The 24,128-nt window shown below is 47.7% G+C and overlaps 2 protein-coding genes and 2 long non-coding RNA genes across 7 annotated transcripts; 2 read left to right on the forward strand and 2 right to left on the reverse strand.

The window, feature by feature from the left end:
• Positions 1-235: 235 nt before the first annotated feature.
• LOC140420153 (uncharacterized) lies at positions 236-2,024 on the reverse strand. Its single transcript, XR_011946208.1, has 2 exons — positions 1,893-2,024; positions 236-602 (listed from the first exon to the last, which is right to left on the reverse strand). It is a non-coding gene; the product is annotated as an uncharacterized lncRNA (long non-coding RNA).
• Positions 2,025-2,032: 8 nt separating this feature from the next.
• Positions 2,033-6,749, forward strand: LOC140420152 (uncharacterized). Its single transcript, XM_072504174.1, has 2 exons — positions 2,033-2,218; positions 4,807-6,749. The coding sequence occupies exon 2, from the start codon at positions 5,165-5,167 to the stop codon at positions 6,170-6,172; it is 1,008 nt and encodes a 335-aa protein (XP_072360275.1). The 5' UTR covers positions 2,033-2,218; positions 4,807-5,164; the 3' UTR covers positions 6,173-6,749.
• Positions 6,750-11,269: 4,520 nt separating this feature from the next.
• On the reverse strand, positions 11,270-19,775 carry LOC140420154 (uncharacterized). 4 transcript variants are annotated; one of them, XM_072504175.1, is made up of 3 exons: positions 19,569-19,775; positions 16,831-17,155; positions 11,270-13,725 (listed from the first exon to the last, which is right to left on the reverse strand). In XM_072504175.1, exon 3 carries the CDS (start codon positions 13,377-13,379, stop codon positions 12,465-12,467), a length of 915 nt encoding a protein of 304 aa, XP_072360276.1. In that variant the 5' UTR covers positions 13,380-13,725; positions 16,831-17,155; positions 19,569-19,775; the 3' UTR covers positions 11,270-12,464. The 4 variants fall into 4 exon arrangements, with proteins under 4 accessions (XP_072360276.1, XP_072360278.1, XP_072360277.1 ...); XM_072504177.1 differs by lacking the exon at positions 16,831-17,155; XM_072504176.1 differs by lacking the exon at positions 19,569-19,775 and having other exon boundaries at positions 16,831-17,209.
• LOC140420155 (uncharacterized) lies at positions 19,756-23,920 on the forward strand. Its single transcript, XR_011946209.1, has 2 exons — positions 19,756-19,872; positions 20,762-23,920. It is a non-coding gene; the product is annotated as an uncharacterized lncRNA (long non-coding RNA).
• The last annotated feature ends 208 nt before the right edge of the window (positions 23,921-24,128 follow it).

The following is a 24,128-nucleotide window of genomic DNA, read 5'->3' on the forward strand; positions in this document are numbered from 1 at the left end:
CTTCTTTCTACTGATCCCAGCTCCTACAATGGGTCACAGCATCTCCAGCCCTCAGCTCTGTTACTGGGCTGTCATTGACATGAGCAACAAAGAGACAGCAAGTTGCCTGAGGCTGAATGGGAAGTTGAAACTTGTGACTCAAAACCAACTGTGTAAGATCTCTGAAAAGATCAGGAATTTTAAAAGATAAATTCTATACCCAGTGAACAAATTAATGAGTCATAAGACAAAAACATCATGTTTTATGATTTTTACTGCAACAAACTAGAAGCAACAATGCCTTAACACTATTTTTATAGGGAACGTATCCCTTGAACTATAAATAGAATGTTGCCCTTTTACTTTTAAGACAATCAAAAATCACACTCCATGGTTTTGTCGCTGAAGTTGTCACTCAATTCTCCTGGTACCAGCCCAATGTGATTCTTCATTCCTGTGTTTACTTCCATTCTGTTCCTTCGCCTGACTGGCAATCCTTAACCCCAGATGTGTCTTTTGCAGTGATAGTTTTCCTGATGATATTCAGGTCCTGATAAACCAAGTGACTCTTCCAAATCCTGAAGTGACGTTCGTTTTTTTTCTGCAAATCTTCATCTAATATCCTGTAAAAGGAATTTATAAATGGAAATTGAGAACAGGCAATTCTAGTTTCCATCCAACACACACTTCCCTCCATTCTCACTCTGTAATGTTCATCCTCCTAATTCTCTAAAGGTGCTGATTCAGGCTGACTGACAGATCCCTGCTCACTGCTTCCCATCTTGGAGAGGCCTGAAAATCTCCATGCAGACTGCCAGACATAAATATGTCTATATTACTGAACTCAAAATGTGTGGAACATACAGACTAGATTCACTTCCTTTCTCTACAGTTGCTGCAAGTTACCAATGACCCCTCAGGATGAGAAAAGAAATGGAAAGATAAAGTAGACTTGGAGCGGCTGCTGCCTCTTGTGGGGCATTCCAGAACGAGAGGTAATAGTCTTACGGTAAGCGGTAGCAAATTCAAAACAGTTTTAATTTAAAAAAAAATTTTTTTAGAGTAACCAATTATTTTTTTTTCCAATTAAGGGGCAATTTAGTGTGACCAATTCACCAACTCTGCACATCTTTGGGTTGTGGGGGTGAAACCTACGCAGACACGGGGAGAAAGTGCAAATTCCACAGGCAGTGACCCGGGGCCGGGATCGAACCCAGGTCCTCAGCACCGTAGACAGCAGTGCTAACCACTGGTCCACAGTGCTGCCCTAATCAAAACAGAGTTGAAGAAAAACTGTTTCTACCAAGGGCTGTGAATATGTGGAATTCACTACCCCAGAGTGCGGTGGAGCTGGGACAGTGAGTAAATTTAGAGTTGGACAGATTTTTAATCGGGTTCAATGATTCTGAAGAACTCTCAGGACAGTGGAGATAAGGCCAGGATGAGATCAGCCATGACCGAATGGCAGAGCAGACTCGATGGGCCAAATGGCCTAATTCTGCTCCTATATCTTATGAACTTCTGGTTAAAGTCCAACAGGTTTATTTCGATGTCACTAGCTTTCGGAGCTCTGCTCCTTCCTCAGGTGAATGAGCAGCGCTCCAAAGCTAGTGACATCGAAACAAACCTGTTGGACTTTAATCTGGTGTTGTAAGACTTCTTACTGTGCCCACCCCAGTCCAACGCCGGTCTCCACATTATGACTTTATGAAAGGGGGAGACATTGATTTGATTCCCAGATGTTGCCCAGAGGAGGAAGTTTTAGTCTGAAACTCATTGTCCAACCTCCACATTGTGACATCACAAAGGAGCTCATCCTCTAAATCAGCCAATAGGAATCGATCCGCTCCGCGGTGACGTCAATGCATTAGTGCGCACACGCCGGCGCGCGGACACGCGAGCCCCGTCCCCACCCTTTGTTCTCTCTTCCCCAACACATCCTCGAAACGGTTTCCAGGCAACCGGCTGACAGTTCCGACTGTCGGTGTTCCCCCTGCCCTGACCCGGGACTGCGCATGTCTCAGGGAGAGGGGAAGCTCCGCACGCGCAGGAGAGCTCACTTCCGCTGACCTTTCCACTCAGATGTTGACCAATGGAAAGACTGGGAGGACCGGAAAGGATCTGCCCCTCCGCCAATCAGATGCGGAAGTTGGAAAAGGAGGTTTCTGCGGAGCAAAGCTGTTGTTCCTTGAACCCTGAATGAGCTTGAACTTCACACAGACTCCTGTCTCCAACATCTGTGAGTAAAACACTTTCTTTTCTCCCCCTAGTCTCATTCTCACCTTTAATTGGTCACTTGCAGCAACTGAAGGGAAAGGAAGTGAATCCATGGAGGGTGCGGACTCTGCAAAGCTTGGCCCAGGTCTCTCTCTTAAAGACATTGACATCCTTTGCTCCCTCAGCTTGACACATTTATTTGTCTGGCTAAAAGGATGTTCACAATTAAAGGGCTGGTTTCTCCAGGAGATGGCTGGCATTGATGGGGTCAGTAAACAGGCCAAATCAAACCCAGTCAATTACTTCCCTGTCGGAATACTCTCCATCATCAGCAAAGTGATGGAAGGAGTCATCAAAGTTCCTATTAAGTGGCACTTATTCTGCAATAACCTGCTCCTGGACGCTCAGTTTGGGTTCCGCCAGGGCCACTCAGCTCCTGACCTCATTACATCCTTGGTTCAAACTTGGACGAAAGAGCTGAATGCCAAAAGTGAGGTGAGAGTGACTCCCCTTGACATCAAGGCAGCATTTGACCGAGTATGGCATCAAGGAGCCCCAGCTAAACTGGAGTCAATGGGAATCGGGGGATAACTTTCCACTGGTTGGAGTCATACCTGGCACAAAGGAAGATGGTTGTGGTGATTGGAGGTCAATCATATCAGCTCCATGACATCACTGCAGGAATTCCTCAGGACAGTATCCTAGGCCCAACCATCTTCAGCTGCTTCATCAATGATCTCCCTTCCATCATAAGGTGAGAAGTGGTGATGTTTGCGGATGACTGCACAATGTTCAGCACCATTCTCAACTCCTCAGATAATGAAGCAGTCCATGTCCAAATTTAGTAAGACCTGGACAATATCTAGACTTGGGCTGATAAGTGGCAAGTTACATTTGCGCTACACAAGTGCCAGGCAATGACCATCTTCGAAAAGAGAGGATCTAACTACCACCCCTTGACATTCAGTGGCATTCCCATCGCTGACACCCACACAACCAACATCCTGGGGGTTACCATTGATCAAAAACTGAACTGGACTAGCCATATTAATACTGTAGCTACCAGGGCAGATCAAGGGCTGGGAATCCTACGACGAGTAACACGCTTCCTGATACCCCAAAGCCTGTCCACCAGACATCTACAAGCACAAGTCAGGAGTGTAATCGAATGCGCTCCACTTTGCTGGATGAGTGCAGCTCCAACAACAAAGAAGCTCTACTCTATCCAGGACAAAGCAGCCTAATTGATTGCACCCCCTTCCATAAACATTCAAACCTTCCACCATCGACAAACAGTAGCAGCTGTGTATACCATCTACAAGATACACTGCAGTAACTCATAAAGGTTCCTCAGACAGCACCTTCCAAACCCACAACCACTACCATCTAGAAGGACAAGAGCAGCAGAAACCTGGGAAGCTCACCACCTGGAAGTTCTCCTCCAAGTTACTCACAACCGTGACTTGGAAATATATTGCTATTCCTTCACTGTCCCTGGGGCAACACCCTGGAATTCCCTCCCTAACAGCACAGGGGATGTACCTGCTCCTCCAGGACTGCAGCAGTTCAAGAAGGCAGCTCACCACTACTTCGGAAGGGCAACTGGGGAAGGGCAATAAATGCCGGCCTAACCAGCATTGTCCACATCCCGTAAATTAATTTTTAAAAATTTAATATTGGACAGAGATATGTCTAGTGTTGTTATATGGTATGTATTGTATGGTATTATTGATGGTTCTGTAATAAAATACATGGATTATTATTTCTACTTTTGTAACGTAGTACTGTACCTACATTATATATTTCCAGTCATACAGTCATTGCAGCACTGACAGAATCCATTTGGGAACTCAACTCAATGCTGACTCTCTGTACAGCAATCCAGTCAGTCCCATTCCCCCTCGATATCCCTGTTCACCTGAAAGTTTATTTTCTTCACGTGACCATCCTATTTTACTTTAAATTATTGATCATCTCGACTTCCACAACCCTTGTGGGCAGTGAGTTCCCTGTCATGACTAAATAAAATTCTTCCTCAGAATTTCCCTACCTCTAATCAGTAAATATACTTATATGGAGATTCTCTACTCTTGTACAGGTTTTAGCGAGTTTAGATTTGTTGATCAGCGCCTTCACGAAAACTGGGAGGGAAAATAAGTGAATACAATCTGTATATTACACACATTTTTCATCCAGTAATATCGACATATATCTGTCTGGCAGCCTGCATGAAGATTTTCAGGTCTCTGTGTCCAGGACAGGAAGCAGTGAGCTTGGATCTGTCAATGAGCCTGAATCAGCACTTTCAGGAGAATTGGGAGGGTGAATATTAGATACAATGAAAATGAAATGAAAATCGCTTATTGTCACAAGTAGGCTTCAAATGAAGGTACTGTGAAAAGCCCCTAGTCGTCACATTCTGGCGCCTGTTCGGGGAGGCTATTACGGGAATTGAACCGTGCTGCTGGCCTGCCTTGGAGTGTGTGGGATTGAGATTTACAGCATTTCAGGGGAAGAGAGAGGAAAGAATGTTCGATATAAACTAGAATTGTCTGTTCTGAGTTTCTATCCTGTACTGACAATGATTACTATTGTAAAATCTGTTTGCAGGAAGTTCGAACGAGAGGAGTTTGAGGCCGATATCGCAAACTAAATATCACATCAAGAACTGACTGAGTAACTCAATTCTTGGGATCATCGGCCTTTGAATCTAGAAGGAGAAATGTTTGTCTATTCTGTCTGCTTCACGAGATTTTAAACATTAGTGTGTCTGGAAGAGCACTGAGACACACACACACACACCCGTGTGAGACTGTTTCAGAGCACTGACTGGAAAGAGCTTTAACCAGTGACACAGTCTGAAAAAGTACTACACCATTCACAGCAGGGAGAGACTGTATAGGTGTTGTGTGTGTGGACGAGGCTTCACTGATTGGCCAACGCGGTGAGATGCAAGATCACCTGGACTATGGAGAAACCATGGAAATGTGAGGATTGTGGGAAGGGATTCACAGCCCCACACGAGCTGGAAAGGCATCAACACAGTCACACTGGAGAGAGACCTTTCACCTCTCAGTGTTTAAAGGGATTCACTGCCATTGGCAGCCTGCGGAGACACGAACGTATTCACACTGGGGAGAGGCCATTCATCTGCACTGTGTGTGAAAAGGGGTTCACTGACATTGGCAGCCTGCGGAGACACGAACGAGTTCACACCGGGGAGAGGCCTTTCATCTGCACTGTGTGTGATAAGGGATTCACTGACATTAGCAGCCTGCGGAGACACGAAAGAGTCCACACTGGAGAGAGGCCTTTCACCTGCTCTCAGTGTGATAAGGGATTCACTGACATTGGCAGCCTGCGGAGACACGAACGAGTTCACACCGGGGAGAGGCCATTCATCTGCACTGTGTGTGATAAGGGATTCACTCATTTACACAACCTGCAGACCCACCAGCGAGTTCACACCGGGGAGAGACCATTCATCTGCACTGTGTGTGATAAGGGATTTACTCGGTTACCCCACCTGCAGAGACACCAGAGAGTTCACACCGGGGAGAAGCCGTTCATCTGCACTGTGTGTGATAAGGGATTCACTCAGTTATCCCACCTGCAGAGACACCAGCGAGTTCACACCGGGGAGAAGCCATACATCTGCTCTGTGTGTGATATGGGATTCACTCAATTATCCAACCTGCGTAGCCACAATGTCACTCACACCAAGAGCAGGCCCTTTAAATGCTCTGACTGCAGGAAGGGTTTCAAAAGCGCTCAGCTACTGATGTCCCACCAGCGCATTCACACTGAGGAGAGACCGTTCAGCTGCTCTCACTGCACAAAGAGGTTTCAAACATCATCCAGATTGCGGAGACACCAGCGAGTTCACACTGGAAAGAAGCCATTCACCTGCTCTCACTGTGGGGAGGGATTCACTCAGTCGTCCAACATGCTGAAACACCAAAGGGTTCACAAGTGATGTTGGGTTAGATTCTGCTGTTAATCACATCCAGGACTGAACCTGGAGTGGGTGAAAGTGTTTGTCTCCTCGCCAACTCCTGGTGCTCGGACGTGGTGACCCTGGCGAACTACTGCTCCCCGGATCTGGAATACCCGACTGTGAAGTGCCGTCCAAACTACCTTCCATGGGAATTCTCTTCTGCCATCATCACGGCGGTCTACATCCCACCCCAGGCGGAAGTGAAGAAGGCGCTTGATGAATTGTACACCGCACTGCTATAAATAACAATGAAGCAGAATACCCGGAGGCCTTGTTCATCGTGGCCGGGGACTTCAACCAGGCCAACCTCGAGTGTACTGCCAAAATTTCACCAACACATCTCCTGTCCCGACAGGGACCCCAACATCCTTGACTGGAAGTATCGGCAGTATCAAGGTGCTAAAGTACGTCCTGTACTTTCCCACTAACCTGCAGACAAAACAGCTGCAACTGTACTGTGTATAAACGTGTGTTATTGTAACTACTCCTTGAGGTGCTTCGGTTCGCTGAAGCATTCCCTGCATGTTTGTAATAAAGATTCCTAAACTTTACCCAACTCTAGACTCCGAGTGACATTTGTCCCAAAACAACCTGGTGTCAGGAACAGGATCCACTGACGGCTCTGATTAAAGGAAAGTCCCCGTGGACAGCAGATACCGGGGTGAGTATTGTTTGTTTTATACCACCCGTGTTTAGTTCAGTTTGACTGACCATTGGGGACTCCTCAGAACCTCAGGGAGCTGTTTCTGGTCTGTTTCTTTGACATCAATTCAATGCAATTTCAATAACTGGAACATTTCAGGCAGGGAATTGTCGGTTTTATACCAAGGATATGTTTGGGGGCGATACTGAAGTCCCCGTGACCGAGAGGGTTTTGTAGCTGCCAAAATATGAGGGGATAAAGGCGTACGGGAGGTGAAACAGAAAGAGTTAGGCAGTTGGACAGAGTTTGGCGTGTGTTCAGAGGTCCCAGATAGGGGTCAGCCAGCATCATCACATCGATGGATCTGCACAGAAAAGGTCCAACCAGATGGAACTTATAAGGCCCAAGGTGAGGTCAGTGACGCGGGAATTTGAAGAAGTCTTCGGAGAGAAAGAGGTCAGAGTGGACTCACCCACAGCGGGAAAGGTAATTTTGAAATTTCTTTGGCCCTTTTCGTGACATTTTCTCGGAACCTTCAGTCAAGAAATATAAAAGCTGCATTTGCGCTGGGTGATCACCTCCAGAGGGCAGTGTTTCTGCAACCACCTACGGTGCCAGATGGAGATCGAAGACTTTGGAAGTTCAATAAGTTTGTCTATGTTTTGAACAATGTTTCAAGTGTATGGCACTTCTCAGTTAGATCAGTTTTGTCCAAGTCAGGTTGTCCCTACCTGAAGGCAGAAGCTGCCGTGCTTTATTGGTACGAAGGCAGGAAACTCTCGGGCATCTTTATGATGCATGTTGATGACTGCCTATGTGGTGGTACTAGTGAGTTCCAAAACAATGTTACTGACAGGATCAGAACAACATTTAAGGTTGGAGTCAGACTTCTGGGACCTTTAAATAAATTGGATTGGAAATCGGGAAGTGTGGGTCTGACGTGACTTTACATCAACAATCTCACGGAGACAGTATGAACCCTGTCACAGTCAATGGGGCCGGGGCCTCACAGAAAGATGAAGATGTTTCCAAAGCTGGGACTGAGCTGCTGCAAAGTTGAATTGATGAATGGGGCACACAGGCAAAGCCGGATACAAGTTTTGATGTCTTCGAGCTGAGTTCTGTAATGAAACATCCAGAGGGCAAGGATATTTAACGGGCAAACAAAACATTAAAAAATACAAGATGGAGAAATGTGTGCTGAAATTTCCATCTTTGAGTGAGCTGCAAAATATAAAATGGATTTTTTTAGTGATGCCTCACTCGGATGAGCCTGGCTCAGTGTCTGTACACTGAGTGATGTTTAAAAATCTCTTTCAGCAGAAGAACAGACAAACATTTCTCATTCTAAATTCAAAGGTCGATGATATTCAGCACCCATGAATCGAGTGACTCTGTCACATCTTGATATGTTTGGTGTGAAATTTCTGTCTGTAACTCCTCCCCTTCTAATATCCTGTAAAAGGAGTTTACAAAAGCCATCACTGTTAGTGCAGGATACCCAAATGAAATGTGAAATTCGATCCTATTGCAAGATCCGGGTTTGGCTCCAATCTCAATTGTAACACTCAAATCAATTACATGTCAGACTGTGTTGTGAAAGTTACCTGCAGCTCCTGACTAGTTACAGACCATTCCAGGTACAAGAATATTGTCACAGAATTTATTAAGTTAATTGTAATAAGTACAAAATCACAATAATTAACAAAGGCAGTGGATCAGTCCGTTCACTCTGGATCACCAGCTCTCAGCTTCCAGGTGACTGTGGAGCTGTCTCTTGTTCTGTTGACTGAAGTCTATCCTCTTACTTCATGTTGAGTTGTGCACCGAGCTCCAGAGAATTGTAGCTCATTAACCCTTTCTAGTACCTACCTCTACGCATGGCTGGTAGTTTCCTGTGGTTCTGATTGGCCCAAGCAGCCCATGATCAGTCCCTGATTGGTTAAATGGGGCACGATCACTGTCTGATTGCTCTCTGAAGGATATCGGTCACCTTGCTGATGTGTGATGTCAGTTTCTCATTGTGGTGTCACTTCCTCATGATTAATATTCGTCAGGCTCATCGTCCTAACTGATGCCTAAAGTCACCCATGATTATTGTGGTACATTAATTACAAGCCTTATTTAATACTTCCTGTACACTCTACCTACAATGTAACTACTGTTAGGAGGCCCATTAACTACTCACACAAGAGACCTTGTAACTTATTAGTTCTTATCTCGAGCAAAGCTGATTCCACACCCTTAACGTTCAGGCTAAGTTGATCTCTCTGTCCTGAACTAATGTAATCCTTAATGAACAGGAGCAATCCCATCATCTTTTCCGAGCTTCATGCATTCCAATATGTCAAATACCCTTCAACATTTAGATTCCAGCCTTGGTCCCCTTTCAAACAAGTCTCTGTAACGTCTATCAGGACACACATTTATCTCTATCCGTGCTGACAATTCTTTTTTTTAAATTTAGAGTACCCAATTCATTTTTCCAATTAAGGGGCAATTTAGCATGGCCAATCCACCTAGCCTGCACATCTTTCAATTGTGGGGGTGAAACCCACGCAAACACGGGGAGAATGTGCAAACTCCACATGTCAGTGACCCAGAGCCAGGATCGAACCTGGGACCTCGGCGCCGTGAGGCAGCACTGCTAACCACTGCACCACCGTGCTGCCCCATCTGCGCTGACAATTCATCCAATCTCTGTCAAATGCTGCGTGCATTTTCGATCCATTTTCAGGGGTTCAATAATCCAATAGGGATTTCAAGTGAAACCTCTTTACCCAGCGAGTGGTGAGAATCTGGAACTCACTACCACAGTGAGTGGTTGAGGTGAACAGCATGAATGCTGCATGAACAGCTGTATCTTGACAAGGGAGAAAGGAATAGAGGGAGATGAAGAGGGCTGGGTGGAGGCTCATGCGGAACATAAATACTGACAGAGACCAATTGAGCCGACTGGCCTGGCCCTGTGCTGTAGACTCAATGGAACAGAGACAAATGTATTCATTTTAGATCCACCTGATAAAACTCTTTTCTTGGGATGGAGGCATCACGGGCTGGGTCAGCATTTGTTACCCATTCATAATTGCCCTTGAACTGAGTGGCTTGCTAGGTCATTACAGTGGGGGACAGTTAAGAGTCAACCACATCTGTGTGGCTCTGGAGTCACGTGTGGGCCAGACCAGGTAAGGATGGCAGATTTCTTTCACTAAAGGACATTAGTAAAACAGATGGGTTTTTACAACAATCGACAATGGTTCCATGGTCATCATTAGACTTTGAATTCCAAATTTTTATTGAATTAAAATTTCACCATCTGTCCTGGTGGGATTCGAACCCCAGAATAATACCTGGGTCTCTGGATTACTCGTCCAGTGGCAATACCACTAGGCCACCGCCTCCCCCATACTATCCAGGATAAAATAAATGCAAAGCCGTGAGACTGTCCAGAATGTACCTGTTGTGTAGAACCTTGGTCAGACCGCAGCTGGAGGACTGTGTGCAGTTTTACTGCCCTTGTCGCCAGAGGGAAAGGGCAACAAAGGTTCACCAGACTTGTTCCGGGGATGGCAGGACTGCCCTTAGAGGAGAGATTGGAGAAACCTGGCCTGTATTCTCTAGTGTCAAATAATGAGAAGTGATCACAATGAAACCTACAAAATACTGAAAGGAATAGACAGGGGGGGTGCAGGTGAGATGTTTCCCCTGGTTGGGGAGTCTGGAACCAGTGGACACAATTTCAAAATAAGGGGGAAGCCACTTAGGACCGGTCTCGGAGGAGACATTTTTTTACTCACTGTGAGTGTTGTGAATCTTTGGAATTCTCTACCCCAGAGGGCTGTGGAAGCTCAGTCATTGAGTGTGTTTAAAGCAGAGACTGACAGATTTCTAAATACCAATAACACAAAGGGATATGGGGATAGTGTGGGGGACCCAGACTCACTCACACAGACTCACTCACTCACTCACACAGACTCACTCAAGTGGATGATCAGCCATGATCGTATTGAATGTTGGCGCAGGCTCGATGGGCTGAATGGCCAAGTCCTGCTCCTATGTTCCAATGATACAAAGAAAGGTAGGAAAGTGAATTGTGAAGAGGACATAAGGAGGTTACAAGGTGATATAGATAGGTTAAGTGAGTGGAAAAAATATGCAAAATGGAGAATAATGTGGGAAAATGTGAAATTGTCCATTTTGGCAGGAAGAATAAAAAAGCTTCTTATCTAAACGGTGAGAGATTGCAGAGCTCTGAGATTCAGAGGGATCTGGATGTCCAAGAGCATGAATCACAAAAGGCGAGTATACAGGTACAGCAAGTAATTAGGAAAGCTAATAGAATGTTATTGTTTATTGTGAGGGGAATTGAATACAAAAGTAGGTTATGCTCCTGTGAGCGGGAATGAATCCAAAAGAATCCCTCGACATTCAGGTCTGCTTCAAACACCAAACAGTTTATTGTTGTAACACCGGCGGGGAGTAAGCCTCTGGGCAAAGGCAGATACCTCTCCACTGAACAAAGGGAATCATCATCATTTATACAATTTCAAATAGTTAGTCAGCCCAACTCAGCCGGACACGATCCAATCACAATGATTGTAGATTACACACATTGACTGGTAGATCCAATGAAAGTGGTTACTGGGCAGCAGGGAATTGCGTGATCAGCTCATGGACAGCTAGGGGGTTACTCATGAACTCATGATGCCTTCCAGACCCCCTCATCGACCATCCTTGGGTCTCGTGTATACATAACTCACTTATCTTAACCTTGTTACTGGCTGGTACCATTGTCAGAATTCCATAAGAGCATCCCCCTTTGTGAGGGAGAGAGTGAGCTGACTGGTGGTGATTTAATCTGACGGTCACCACACCTCAGACGAGGGACAATGTTGAGGAGGCGGGGCCTTCATGGATGGCCTCAGCCGGTACGGCAGTTGAACCCACGCTGTTGGTGTCGCTCAGTATCACAAACCAGCCATCCAGCCAACTGAGCTAACCAATCCCCTGAAATATTAGTTATTGCCTGTCTCCCGTCACACCATTTAATGTTGTTTCTCAGTCCATGTCAGACAACCTGCCCCATACCTTGATAATTTTCTTCTGCGAGAAACACGAGATAAATTAAACAAAAGAACCATGTACCCTCCATGGCCCATCTCCATGGCAAGGTGGCATGCTTTAGGGGGATCCAAACAGAAATGGGAAGGAAACTTCTTCCAACTTCCAAACCAACTTTCAATCTGTGATCCTTGTGAAATTTGAAACCAGGTATTCGCAACAAGGCTCGAAGAGCAACAGCCCACTGGAGTCAAAGTCATGAGACCGGCCAGTCCAGTAGAGGAAACGCTCCAACCATCCCCATTGACCAACTGTCAGAATGAACAAAATGTAGTCCTGGATGTCATTGAGAACAGAAACAATAACAGTAGAATCCAACCCCTGTAATCACTTGTGAACTTGTTTGTGTCTCAGCAGGTGCGATGAATCACTGAATCCCTTCTCACATTCAGAGCAGGTGAACAAACTCTCCCCAGTGTGAACTCGCTGATGTGCCTGCAGATGGGATAACTGAGTGAATCCCTTCTCACACTGAGAGCAGGTGAACGGCTTCTCCCCAGTGTGAACTCACTGGTGTCTCTGTAGGTTGGATAACTGAGTGAATCCCTTCCCACACGGAGAGCAGGTGAATGGCTTCTCCCCAGTGTGAACTCGCTGGTGTCTCTGTAGGTTGGATAACCGAGTGAATCCCTTCCTACAATGAGAGCAGGCGAATGGCTTCTCCCCAGTGTGAACTTGACGGTGTGCCCGCAGGTTGGATAACAAAGTGAATGTCTTCCCACACTGAGAACAGGTGAATGGCCTCTCCCCAGTGTGAACTCGCTGGTGTGTCTGCAGGTGGGATAACCGAGTGAATCCCTTCCCACACTGGGAGCAGGCGAATGTCCTCTCCCCAGTGTGAACTCGCTGGTGTGACTGCAGGCTGGACATATGAGTGAATGCCTTCCCACACTGGGAGCAGGTGAATGGCTTCTCCCCAGTGTGAACTTGCTGGTGTGTCTGCAGGTGGGATAAGCGAGTGAATCCCTTCCCACACTGGGAGCAGGTGAACGGCCTCTCCCCAGTGTGAACTCGCTGGTGTCTCTGTAGGTTGGATAACCGAGTGAATCCCTTCCTACAATGAGAGCAGGCGAATGGCTTCTCCCCAGTGTGAACTTGCTGGTGTATCTGCAGGCTGATCAACTGAGTGAATCTCTTCTCACACTGAGAGCAGGTGAACGGCCTCTCCCCAGTGTGAACTCGCTGGTGTATCTGCAGATGGGATAACTGAGTGAATCCCTTCCCACACTGGGAGCAGGCAAACGGCCTCTCCCCTGTGTAAACTCGCTGGTGTCTCTGCAGGTTGGATGAGGAAATGAATCCTTTCCCACACTGAGAGCAGGTGAATGGCCTCTCCCCAGTGTGAATGCGTCGATGAATCTCCAGCGCAGATGGGACTCTGAATCCCTTCCCACAGTCCCCACATTTCCATCGTTTCTCCATATTTTGGGTCTATTTGTGTCTCTCCAGGGCGGACAATCAGTTGACGCCTTGTTCACACACAGAACACGTGTACGGTCTCTTCCTGCTGTTTTTTCAGGCTGTGTAACTGATTAGAGCTCTTTCCACAGTCAGTGCTCTGGAACACTCTCACTCGGGTGTGTGTGTCTCGGTGCTTTTCCAGTCACACTGATGTTTTAAAATCTTCTCAAGCCAACAGACGAGGCAAACATTTCTCCTTCTAGATTCAAAGTCCGATGATGTTCATGCCCTGATGAATCGAGTGACTCAGTCTGATCGAGACGCTTAGTTTGAGATATCTGTCTGTAATTCCTCCTTTTCTAATATCCTGTAAAAACAATTTACAAAACACATCAGTGTCAGTACAGGACAGAAACTCAGAACACACGGGGACTTCCGGTTGCGACATGTCGGGAGCGGCCGCATATGAGGCAGCTCTCATCCGGGGACTTTGTTTTCCATCTTTTTCACCCAGTCTTTGAGGAGGTTTAGGGATATTTCAAATTTGACAATGGGATAAAGCTCAATTACTGTGGAAATGTCCAAGAAACCAAGTTTGAAGAAGCCAGCGGGCAAAGAATCGTCATCCGATTCAGATTCTTTTCCAGGCTCATTGGAAACAAAATGGCGGCGGCTGCTGCCGAAGCGAAAGTTATAGTGTTGTCAGTTGAGATGCTCATGGGCATCTTAGCAACAGCCGACTATCTCCGAGGATTTCCCTATATCAACCGAGGAGCCCCCAGCTCCTATTCAATTGATAAACGGTAAAGGGTGCAGGGCATGGGGGTGGCTCTTTCGATGAAGAGCACGCGGATTGTCTCTTTAGAGGCTAAGATGGTCTTTTGGCTGATAATAACAAATCTCTATGTGCCGAAGTAGACGACTTAGAGAATCGCTTCAGGAGACAAACTCTTCGCGTTATGGGCTGCTGGAGGGATTGGAGGGCCCGCACCCGACTGAATACACGTCCAGGATGTTTGGGAAGATGGTGGGGAGGGTGAACAGTTGTTCCTTCCTGAGCTGGATGGGGCCCATCACTCGCTCTGTCAGACGCCTTGCCCAGGAGAGCCACCTCGGGCAATTACTGTCAGGTTCCACAGTTACCGGGATAAGGAACAAGTCCTGAGGTGGGCGAATGATCACCGTAACTACAAATGGGATAGCCATGCCATCAGGCCCCACCAGGATGTGGGGGCGGAGCTGCCAAAAAAGAGGGCGGCATTTATCAAGGCCAAGGCTGCACTTTTCATACGTAGTGTTCGGTTTGGGGTGGTTTACCCCGCACACCTCCCAGTGAGTTTTAATTCAAAAGACCACTACTTTTGAGGCGCTGGATGATGCCGATGCTTTTGTGAGGAAGCTCAGGCTCGGTATATTTTGTATTATATATGGGGTCTTGTTGTTTTTGGAGAGGGATTGTGGTTTTGGGGTCTTGTTGGGGTTTCTTGTACCAGTTTGTATTTGACTGTTTTTTTGTGGGGGTGGGGGTTTCCTTTATTTAAAGTTGGGTGCAGGTGGGAGGGGGGTTTGTTATGGTTACTCAGTTTTATATGCCCCGGGGGGGAGTTGCCCTGCGAGCTGAAGAAGGTAGTTAATGGGAACGAAGTGGTGGGGGTAACTGCAGCTCATTAACATAGTATAGGTTTTAGATTATGGGCTGAGTGTGTTGGTTCTGTTTGGCGTTAAGGATTGTTGAGCAAGGATTGTTGAGCTAAGGGTCTGGGGGGGTTCTTCGGGCTTTTGGTTGTGGTTTTAATGAGAGGCAGGGAGATGGGGAGCTGGGGGATGGGGAGCTGGGGGATGGGGAGCTGGGGGATGGGGAGCTGGGGGATGGGGGGATGGGGAGCTGGGGCATGGGGAGCTGGGGCATGGGGAGCTGGGGGATGGGGAGGGTTTATCGACAGTGACTACAGCTTGCTCTTTGCTCTGTTTTGTTGGGGGCCTGGTGGCCGACTCAGGTGGGCTCGATGCCGATACTTTTTCAGTCATTTTAGAATGATCTCTTTTGGTGGATATGGCTGACTGGGGTACGGGGTGGGTGGGGGTAAACCCTCAATCCGACTGGCCATTTGAAATGTGAGGATGTGAGGGGGTTGAACGGTCTAGTGAAGAGATCAGGGATATTCGCTTATGTGAGGAGTTTGAATGCAGATGTGGTGTTTTTGCTGGAGAGCCATTTGCGGGTCAGGACCAGACACGGTTACGGAAGGCTTGGGTGGGACAGATGTAGGTCCCAGGGGACCGCAGTGTTCATAAGTAAAAGCGTTTCTTTTTCAGCTTTTCGAATTCTGACAGATCCGAATGGGAGACACGTGATTGTCAGTGGGTCTTTCGTGGGCACCTTGATAGTCCCAGTACATGTGTCCACTCCGAATTGGGACGATCACAGTTTATATTAATAAATTACTGACCTCTATTCCTGACTTGGACACACATCAGCTAATCTTGGGGGGAGACTTTAATTGTGTTTTGGATCCTAGTCTGACCGATCTATGCCCAGGTCTGTGATTCCTTCAGGGTGGCCAAAGTGGTGGTGATTTTCATAAGACCATATGACATAGGAGCAGAATTAGGCCACTCGGCCCATCGAGTCTGCTCCGCCATTCAATCATGGCTGATATTTTCTCATCCCCATTCTCCTGCGTTCTCCCCATAACCCCTGATCCCCTTATTAATCAAGAACCCATCTAACTTAATGGAGCAGATTGGGGGGCAGAAATTCATACCTTGGATCCGTTGTTATAAAGGCCTCCCACCACTAGTGTTTATACAAATATGCTGAGCTCAGGTCATTTTCAGTTGGATAGGGGCACAAGGCAGTGTTGCCCACTGTCTCTGCTTCTGTTTGCCTTGGGGTGGCATGGTGGCACAGTGGTTAGCACTGCTGCCTCACAGCACCATGGACCAGGGTTCAATTCCAGCCTTGGGTGACTGTCTGTGTGGAGTTTGCACTTTCTCCTCGTATCTCAGTGGGTTTCCTCCGGGAGCTCCGGTTTCCTCCCAGAGTCCAAAGATGTTCAGGTGAGGTGGACCGGCCGTGATAAACATCCCCCTAGTGTCCAAAAGGGGATGGTTGGGTTACAGGAATAGGGTAGAGGTGTGGGCCTAGGTAGGATGGTCTTTCAGAGGGGCGGTGCAGACTTGATGGGCCGAATTGCCTCCTTCTGTACTGTAGGAATTCGATATTACTATGAATAAAGCCATTGGCTACTATGTTGAGGTTTTCCGGGTGATGGACAGGGTTAGGGAGGCGAGGGAGAGAGCACAGGGTGTCCCTGTATGCAGATGATCTGCTTCTTTATATCATGGACCCAGTCTCCATGATGGATGAGATAATGAAGCTTCTGTGGAGTTTTGACTCCTTTTCTGGGTACAGAGTAAATCCGGACAAGAGCTCATATTATCTGATGATCCCCCAGAGAGGGGGGCTGACCTGGGGATGTTGCCTTTTAACCTTGCCAGATCCAGCTTGGTTATCTGGGAATCCAGGTAGCCCACGAGTGGGCCTCTCTTCAGAAATGTCAGTTTGCTCGGCTGGTGAATGAGGTCAGGGCAGATTTGCAGAGGTGGCAACCTCCCACTGTCTTTGGCCGACAGGGTTCAGATGGTTAACATGAACATCCTTCCGAGGTTGCTGTTTCTTTTCCAATGTCTCCCTATCTTTTATCTTTCTTCCCAAATCATCCAATGTTAAAATCAATACGCTGATTACTTCTTTCATTTGGGTGGGAAGGACCCCGAGGATTTGCAGGACATTCCTGCAGAGAGAGAGAGACAGGCTTAGCCATATTTCATCTGTTTAAGAAGGGTAGCAAGGATAATCCAGGGAACTACTGGCCGGTGAGCCTTACGTCAGTGATAGGGAAATTACTGGAGAGAATTCTTTGAGACAGGATCTACTCCCATTTGGAAGCAAATGGACGTATTAGTGAGAGGCAGCATGGTTTTGTGAAGGGGAGGTCGTGTCTCACTAACTTGATAGAGTTTTTCGAGGAGGTCACAAAGATGATTGATACAGGTAGGGCAGTGGATGTTGTCTATATGGACTTCAGTAAGGCCTTTGACAAGGTCCCTCACGGTAGACTAGTACAAAAGGTGAAGTCACACGGGATCAGGAGTGAGCTGGCAAGGTGGATACAGAACTGGCTAGGCCATAGAAGGCAGAGAGGAGCAATGGAAGGATGCTTTTCTAATTGGAGGGCTGTGACTAGTGGTGTTCCGCAGGGATCAGTGCTGGGACCTTTGCTGTTTGTAGTATATATAAATGATTTGGAGGAAAATGTAACTAGTCTGATTAGTAAGTTTGCAGACGACACAAAGGTTGGTGGAATTGCGGATAGCGATGAGGACTGTCAGAGGATACAGCAGGATTTAGATTGTTTTGGAGACTTGGGCGGAGAGATGGCAGATGGAGTTTAATCCGAACAAATGTGAGGTAATGCATTTTGGAAGGTCTAATGCAGGTAGGGAATATACAGTGAATGGTAGACCCCTCAAGAGTATTGAAAGTCAGAGAGATCTAGGTGTACAGGTTCACAGGTCACTGAAAGGGGCAACACAGGTGGAGGAGGTAGTCAAGAAGGCATACAGTATGCTTGCCTTCATTGGCCGGGGCATTGAGTATAAGAATTGGCAAGTCATGTTGCAGCTGTATAGAACCTTAGTTAGGCCACACTTGGAGTATAGTGTTCAATTCTGGTCGCCACACTACCAGACGGATGTGGAGGCTTTAGAGAGGGTGCAGAAGAGATGTACCAGAATGTTGCCTGGTATGGAGGGCATTAGCTATGAGGAGCGGTTGAATAAACTCGGTTTGTTCTCACTGGAACGACGGAGGTTGAAGGGCGATCTGATAAAGATCTACAAAATTGTGAGGGGCATAGACAGAGTGGATAGTCAGAGGTTTTTCCCCAGGGTAGAGGGGTCAATTACTCGGGGGCATAGGTTTAAGGTGCGAGGGGCAAGGTTTAGAGTAGATGTACGAGGCAAGTTTTTTTAAACAGAGGGTAGTGAGTGCCTGGAACTCACTACCGGAGGAGGTGGTGGAAGCAGGGACGATAGTGACATTTAAGGGGCGTCTTGACAAATACATGAATAGGATGGGAATAGAGGGATACGGACCCAGGAAGTGTAGAAGATTGTAGTTTAGTCGGGCAGCATGGTCGGCACAGGCTTGGAGGGCCGAAGGGCCTGTTCCTGTGCTGTACTTTTCTTTGTTCTATTATTGGGCAGCCAATATTGAAAGGGTGCTGGGGTTATTCAGAGATCTGAATTCTATATGGGGGCAGATGGAGACAGGCACTTGTCAGGGTCCAGTTTACGGGCCTTGGTTAATGCCTTGCTTCCGTTTTCTCCTATGAAATTTACCTTCAGCCCTGTGGTGGTGGCTACACTGAGGGTTTGGAGACAGTTCAGGCAACGCTATTGGCTCAGCTCAATATTGTTGTTGGCCCCTCTCTATGGGACTCACCACTTTTTGCCTACGGATTTAGATTTAGGTCCTGGAGGAGGGAAGCTCTGGAGAAGTTTGGTGACTTGTTTGTGAACGGCAGGTTTATTGGTTTTGATGAACTGGTGGAAAAATTACAACTCGCGAGCTCTAATTTTCTTAGATGCATGATTTCCTACGTAAGGAGATCTCGGCGTTTCCTTTAGCACCCCTGCCGTCTCTGATGATTTGGATTCTATCTCTTGCTGACGTGGGTGAGGGTAGTATTTCAGATATCTACAGTCTGCAGAGCAAGCTCCACTGAATGAGGTGAGGAGAAAGTAGAAGGGGGAATTGGATCTGGTTTCTGTGGAGGGGGTGTGGAGTGAGACTGTACAGGGTCAACACAACCTCCTCCTGTGTTAAGTGGAGCTTGACAGGGGACATCTGACTAGGTTGTGTGGTTTTGTTCTCAGGGGTGGCAGACAGGTGAGCTTGGTGTTCTCGGGTCTGGCGAATCATAAAAGGTACCATCCTTTTAGCCAGACAAATAAATGTGTCAAGCTGAGGGAGCAAAGGATGTCAATGTCTTTGAGAGAGAGAGAGAGACCTGGGCCAAGCTTTGCAGAGTCTGCACCCTCCCTGGATTCACTTCCTTTCCCTTCAGTTGCTGCAAGTCACCAATTAAAGATCAGAATGAGAAAATAAATGGAAAGGGGGAGGAAAGAAACTGTTTTACTCACAGATGTTGGAGACAAGAGGATGTATCAGTCTGGGTAAAGCTCAATAGTCATTCACACAAGGCCCGCGCTCTGATTGGCTGGAGGGCAAAAGTCCTTCCGGTGGCCCACTCTTTCCTTTCATCAACATTTCAGCGGGAAGTCAGGGCGGGGGGAGGGTCTCTGCACATGCGCAGCTGCCTCTCTGTTATGGACATGCGCATTACCGGTCGACGTTTGGAAGCAAGCGGAATTGTCGGTGTTTGGAGCATGCGCATTCGGAATAATGGGCCTGTTCGTTTTGGAAAGCCCGAGCAAAACTAAGGAGGTGGGTGGAAAGATTTGGAAATACTCTGTGGAGCCGCAAAACCTGATGAATAGTTGTCAGCTCCCTGATTCTGGTTCGGGAAATTCTTTCCCAGGTCCAGGCTCAAGTTAATGCCCAAAATATTTGTTCAGTGAGTGGAGGAAGGGGAGGGGAAAACAATCAGGTTAGACCCCGCCCCTCATTCACTCTGACTGGCTGCAGGTCCGAGCGGCTGTCTCCGTCCTCTAGCCCCGCCCCTCATTCTCTCTGATTGACTGGAGGACCGAGCGGCTCTCTGAGTCCTCCAGACCCGCCCCTCATTCACTGCGTGCTGGAGGACCATGCGTCTGTCTCAGTCCTCCAGCGCCGCACCTCATTAACTCTGACTGGCTGGAGGGCCAAGCGGCAGTCTCAGTCCTCCAGGCCCGCCCCTCATTATCTCTGATTGACTGGAGGACCAGTCGGCTCTCAGTCATCCAGCCCCGCCTCTCATTCACTCTGATTGGCTGGAGGACCAGTCGGCTCTCAGTCCTCCAGCTCCGATCCGTTACCTGGAGACTGGGCAGCGCATTCCCAACGTAAGATATTCAAATTCCGGCTCCAAAATCACACCCTGGCGAGTAGGCCGTGAATCCCCAAGGAAAGGTTTTTTCATTGAGCTCCGAAAATCCGGACCTCTCAGTCCACTCCCTGGAAACTAGGCCGTGAATCCCCGAGGAAAGGTCTTTATACTGACTGCTCCGAGACTCTGCCCCTCCAAGTCCGCTCCCTGAAGACAGGGAGAAAGAGGCGTTAGAGACTCGGTATTGGGGAATGAGAGAGGAAAGAATGTTCTCCCGGAACTAGAATTGTCTGTTCTGAATTTCTATCCTGTGCTGACAGTGATGTCTTTTGTAAACTCCTTTTACAGGATATGAGAAGAGGAGGAATTATAGACAGAAATCTCAAACGTAACGTCTCGATCTGACAGTCACCAGATTCCTTGGGAATCTGACTATCATCAGCCTTTGAATCTACAAGGGAAGAAGAACTGTTTGCCTAATCTGACAGCCTCTAAAGGATTTTAAACATCATTGTGACTGGAAAAGCACTGAGACCCCCTGCCCCCCCCCCCCCCCCCCCCCCATGAATCAACATTGTGCCATTCACAGCGGGGAGTGACACGTGTGAACGAGACTTCCAACTAATTTTCTGACCTGGAGAGACACAAGGAGACACAAAACATGGAGAAACCGTGGATATGTGGGGACTGTGGGAAGGGATTCAATGCACCATCTCAACTTGAGATTCATCAACGCAGTCACACAGGGGAGAGGCCGTTCACCTGTGCTCAGTGTCAGGAGGGATTCACTGTGTTATCCCGCCTACAGACACACCAGCGAGTTCACACTGGGGAGAGGCCGTTCAACTGCTCAGGGTGGGAAGGGATTCACTCAGTTATCCCATCGACAGACACACCAGCGAGTTCACACTGGGCATAAGCCATTCAACTGTTCAGTGTGGGAAGTGATTCACTCAGTTATCTCACCTGCGGAGACATCAGCAAGTTCACACTGGGGAGAGGCTGTTCACCAGCTCTCAGTGTGGAAATAAATTCTCTGAGTTATCCAGCCTGCAGACACACCAGTGAGTTCACACTGCGGAGAGGCCTGAGAAAGATGGAAAACAAAGTCCCCGGATGAGAGCTGCCTCACATGCGGCCGCTCCCGACATGTCGCAACCGAAGTCCCCGTCTGTTCTTAATTTCTGCTGTACTGACACTGATGTCTTTTGTAAATTGTTTTTACAAGATATTAGAAAAGGAGGAATTACAGACAGATATCTCAAACTAAACGTCTCGATCAGACTGGGTCACTCGATTCATCAGGGCCTGAACGTCATCGGACTTTAAATCTAGAAGGAGAAATGTTTGCCTCGTCTGTCAGCTTGAGAAGATTTTGAACATCAGTATGACTGGAAAAGCACCAAGCCACACACACCCGACTGAGAGTGTTCCAGAGCACTGACTGTGGAAAGAGCTTTAACCAGTTACACAGCCTGAAAAAACCATCACACCATTCACATTGGGGAGAGACCGTACACGTGTTCTGTGTGTGAACAAGGCGTCAACTGATTGTCCGCCCTGGAGAGACACGATAGACCCAGAATATGGAGAAACGATGGAAATGTGGGGACTGGGAAGGGATTCAGAGTCCCATCTGCGCTGGAGATTCATCAACGTAGTCACACTGGGGAGAGGCCCTTCACCTGCTCTCAGTGTGAGAAGGGATTCACTCAGTATTCTGACCTGCAGACACACCAGCGAGTTCACACCGGGGAGAGGCCGTTCACCTGCTCTCCGTGTGAGAAAGGATTCAGTCAGTTATCCAGTCTGCGGACACACCAGCGAGTTCACACTGGAGAGAGACCATTCACCTGCTCTCAGTGTGGGGAGGGATTCATTCAGTTGATCAGCCTGCAGATACACGAGCGAGTTCATAGCGGCAAGTGGCCGTTCACCTGCTCTCAGTGTGGGAAGGGATTCATTTCCTCATCCAACCTGCAGATACACCAGCGAGTTCATACTGGGAAGAGGCCGTTCACCTGCTCTCAGTGTGGGAAGGGAGTCACTCAGTTATCCCACCTGCAGTCCCCGCATATCCACGGTTTCTCTCACCTGTGGAGACATCAGCGAATTCACACTGGGGAGAGGCTGTTCACCTGCTCTCAGTGTGGAAATAAATTCTCTGAGTTATCCAGCCTGCAGACACACCAGCGAGTTCACACTGGGGAGAGGCCGTTCACCTGCTCTCCGTGTGAGAAGGCCATCACCGTGTTATCCAACCTGCGGAAACACCAACGAGTTCACACCAGGGAGAATTAACTCAGTTGGCTGGATGGCTGGTTTGTGATGCAAAGCGACTCCAACATCAGGGGGTTCAACTCCCGTACCGGCTGAGGTTATCCATGAAGGCCCCACCTTTTCAACATTGCCCCTTGCCTGAGGTGTGGTGACCGTCAGATTCAATCACCACCAGTCAGCTCTCTCTCTCTCAAGAGGGCAAAGCAGACTCTGGTCCTCTGGGACTTTGGCGACTCTTATTTCACACAAATACAACAAACATAGATTCCTTTAAGGAGCAAAAATCCAACAGGAAAAGTGATGCAACCGTGGCTAACAAGAAATGTTAAAGATTCCATTAGATCAATGGAGGAGACTCATAAAGTGGCCAAAATAGTCGTAAGCCTGAGGATTGAGAACTTGTTTGAGAATTCAGCAAAGGAGGATCAAGAAACTGATCAAGAGAAAATAGAATATGAGAGCGATAAACATAAAAAACGACTGGAAAAGCTCCTATAGGAATGTGAAAAGGAAAAGATTAGCAAAGACCAATGTGGGTCCATTCCAGGCAGAGACAGGAGTGTTTTTTTTTTAAATTTAGAGTACCCAATTCATTCTTTCCAATTAAGGAGCAATGTAGAGTGGCCAATTCACCAACTCTGGACTTCCGGTTGCGGCTATGGAGGGAGACTTCCGGTGGCGGCTGTGAAGGAGTAAGTTGCACATTTGGTGGCTCCCGCTCTGGTCGGACTTTCGGACCTTTCCCCTGGACTTTTTTCTGGTTTTAAACGGTAAATTCAAAGGCTGAATCAATTGGGCACTGTTTCCACGTATTCGTGTATGGAGCAAAGAACCAGAAGTGCACGAAAAGGCAGAAATAAAAAGTTAGCCAAGAGCTGTGTTGAAGCTGCAGCAGGAGACAGCATGGCCGAGGACCGGACGCCTGGGGTGGCGGCGCTGCGACCATCGGAGCAGTTGATGCAGGTCATCCAGGATGGTTTCGGGGTATAAGCTCAATATGGGGAAGAGCAAGATGTTTGTGGTCCAGGCGAGAGATCAGGAGAGACGACTGCGGGATCTGCCATTCAGAGTGGTAGGGGACAGTTTCAGGTACCTAGGTATCCGAGTGGCGATGGATTTGCGACTAAATAGAATTTGGCCCGACTGGAGGATCAGATGAAGGAGGGATCCGGAAATGGGATGCGCTCCCGTTGTCTCTGGCGGGCAGAGATTAAACGGTAAAAATGACGGTCCTCCCAAGATTCCTATTCATTTTTCAATGTCTTCCCATCTTCATCCCGCAGTCCTTTTTTCAGCGGGTCAATAAAGTTATTGTGGGCTGTGTGTGGGGGGGGCAAGTCCTCGCGGGTGAAGAGGGCAATGCTTGAGTGGAGTCAGGGGGATCGTGAGCTGGCGCTGCCGAATTTCAGCAGTTATTACTGGGCGGCTAACATAG

Source organism: Scyliorhinus torazame, chromosome 5 (genome assembly GCF_047496885.1).
Source record: "Scyliorhinus torazame isolate Kashiwa2021f chromosome 5, sScyTor2.1, whole genome shotgun sequence".
Classification (NCBI taxonomy): Eukaryota; Metazoa; Chordata; class Chondrichthyes; order Carcharhiniformes; family Scyliorhinidae; genus Scyliorhinus; species Scyliorhinus torazame.

Bases quoted from the DNA above. Each gene is read 5' to 3' on its own strand.
- LOC140420152 (XM_072504174.1), top strand. From the start codon at position 5,165: ATGGAGAAACCATGGAAATGTGAGGATTGTGGGAAGGGATTCACAGCC.
- LOC140420154 (XM_072504177.1), bottom strand. From the start codon at position 13,379: ATGGAGAAACGATGGAAATGTGGGGACTGTGGGAAGGGATTCAGAGTC.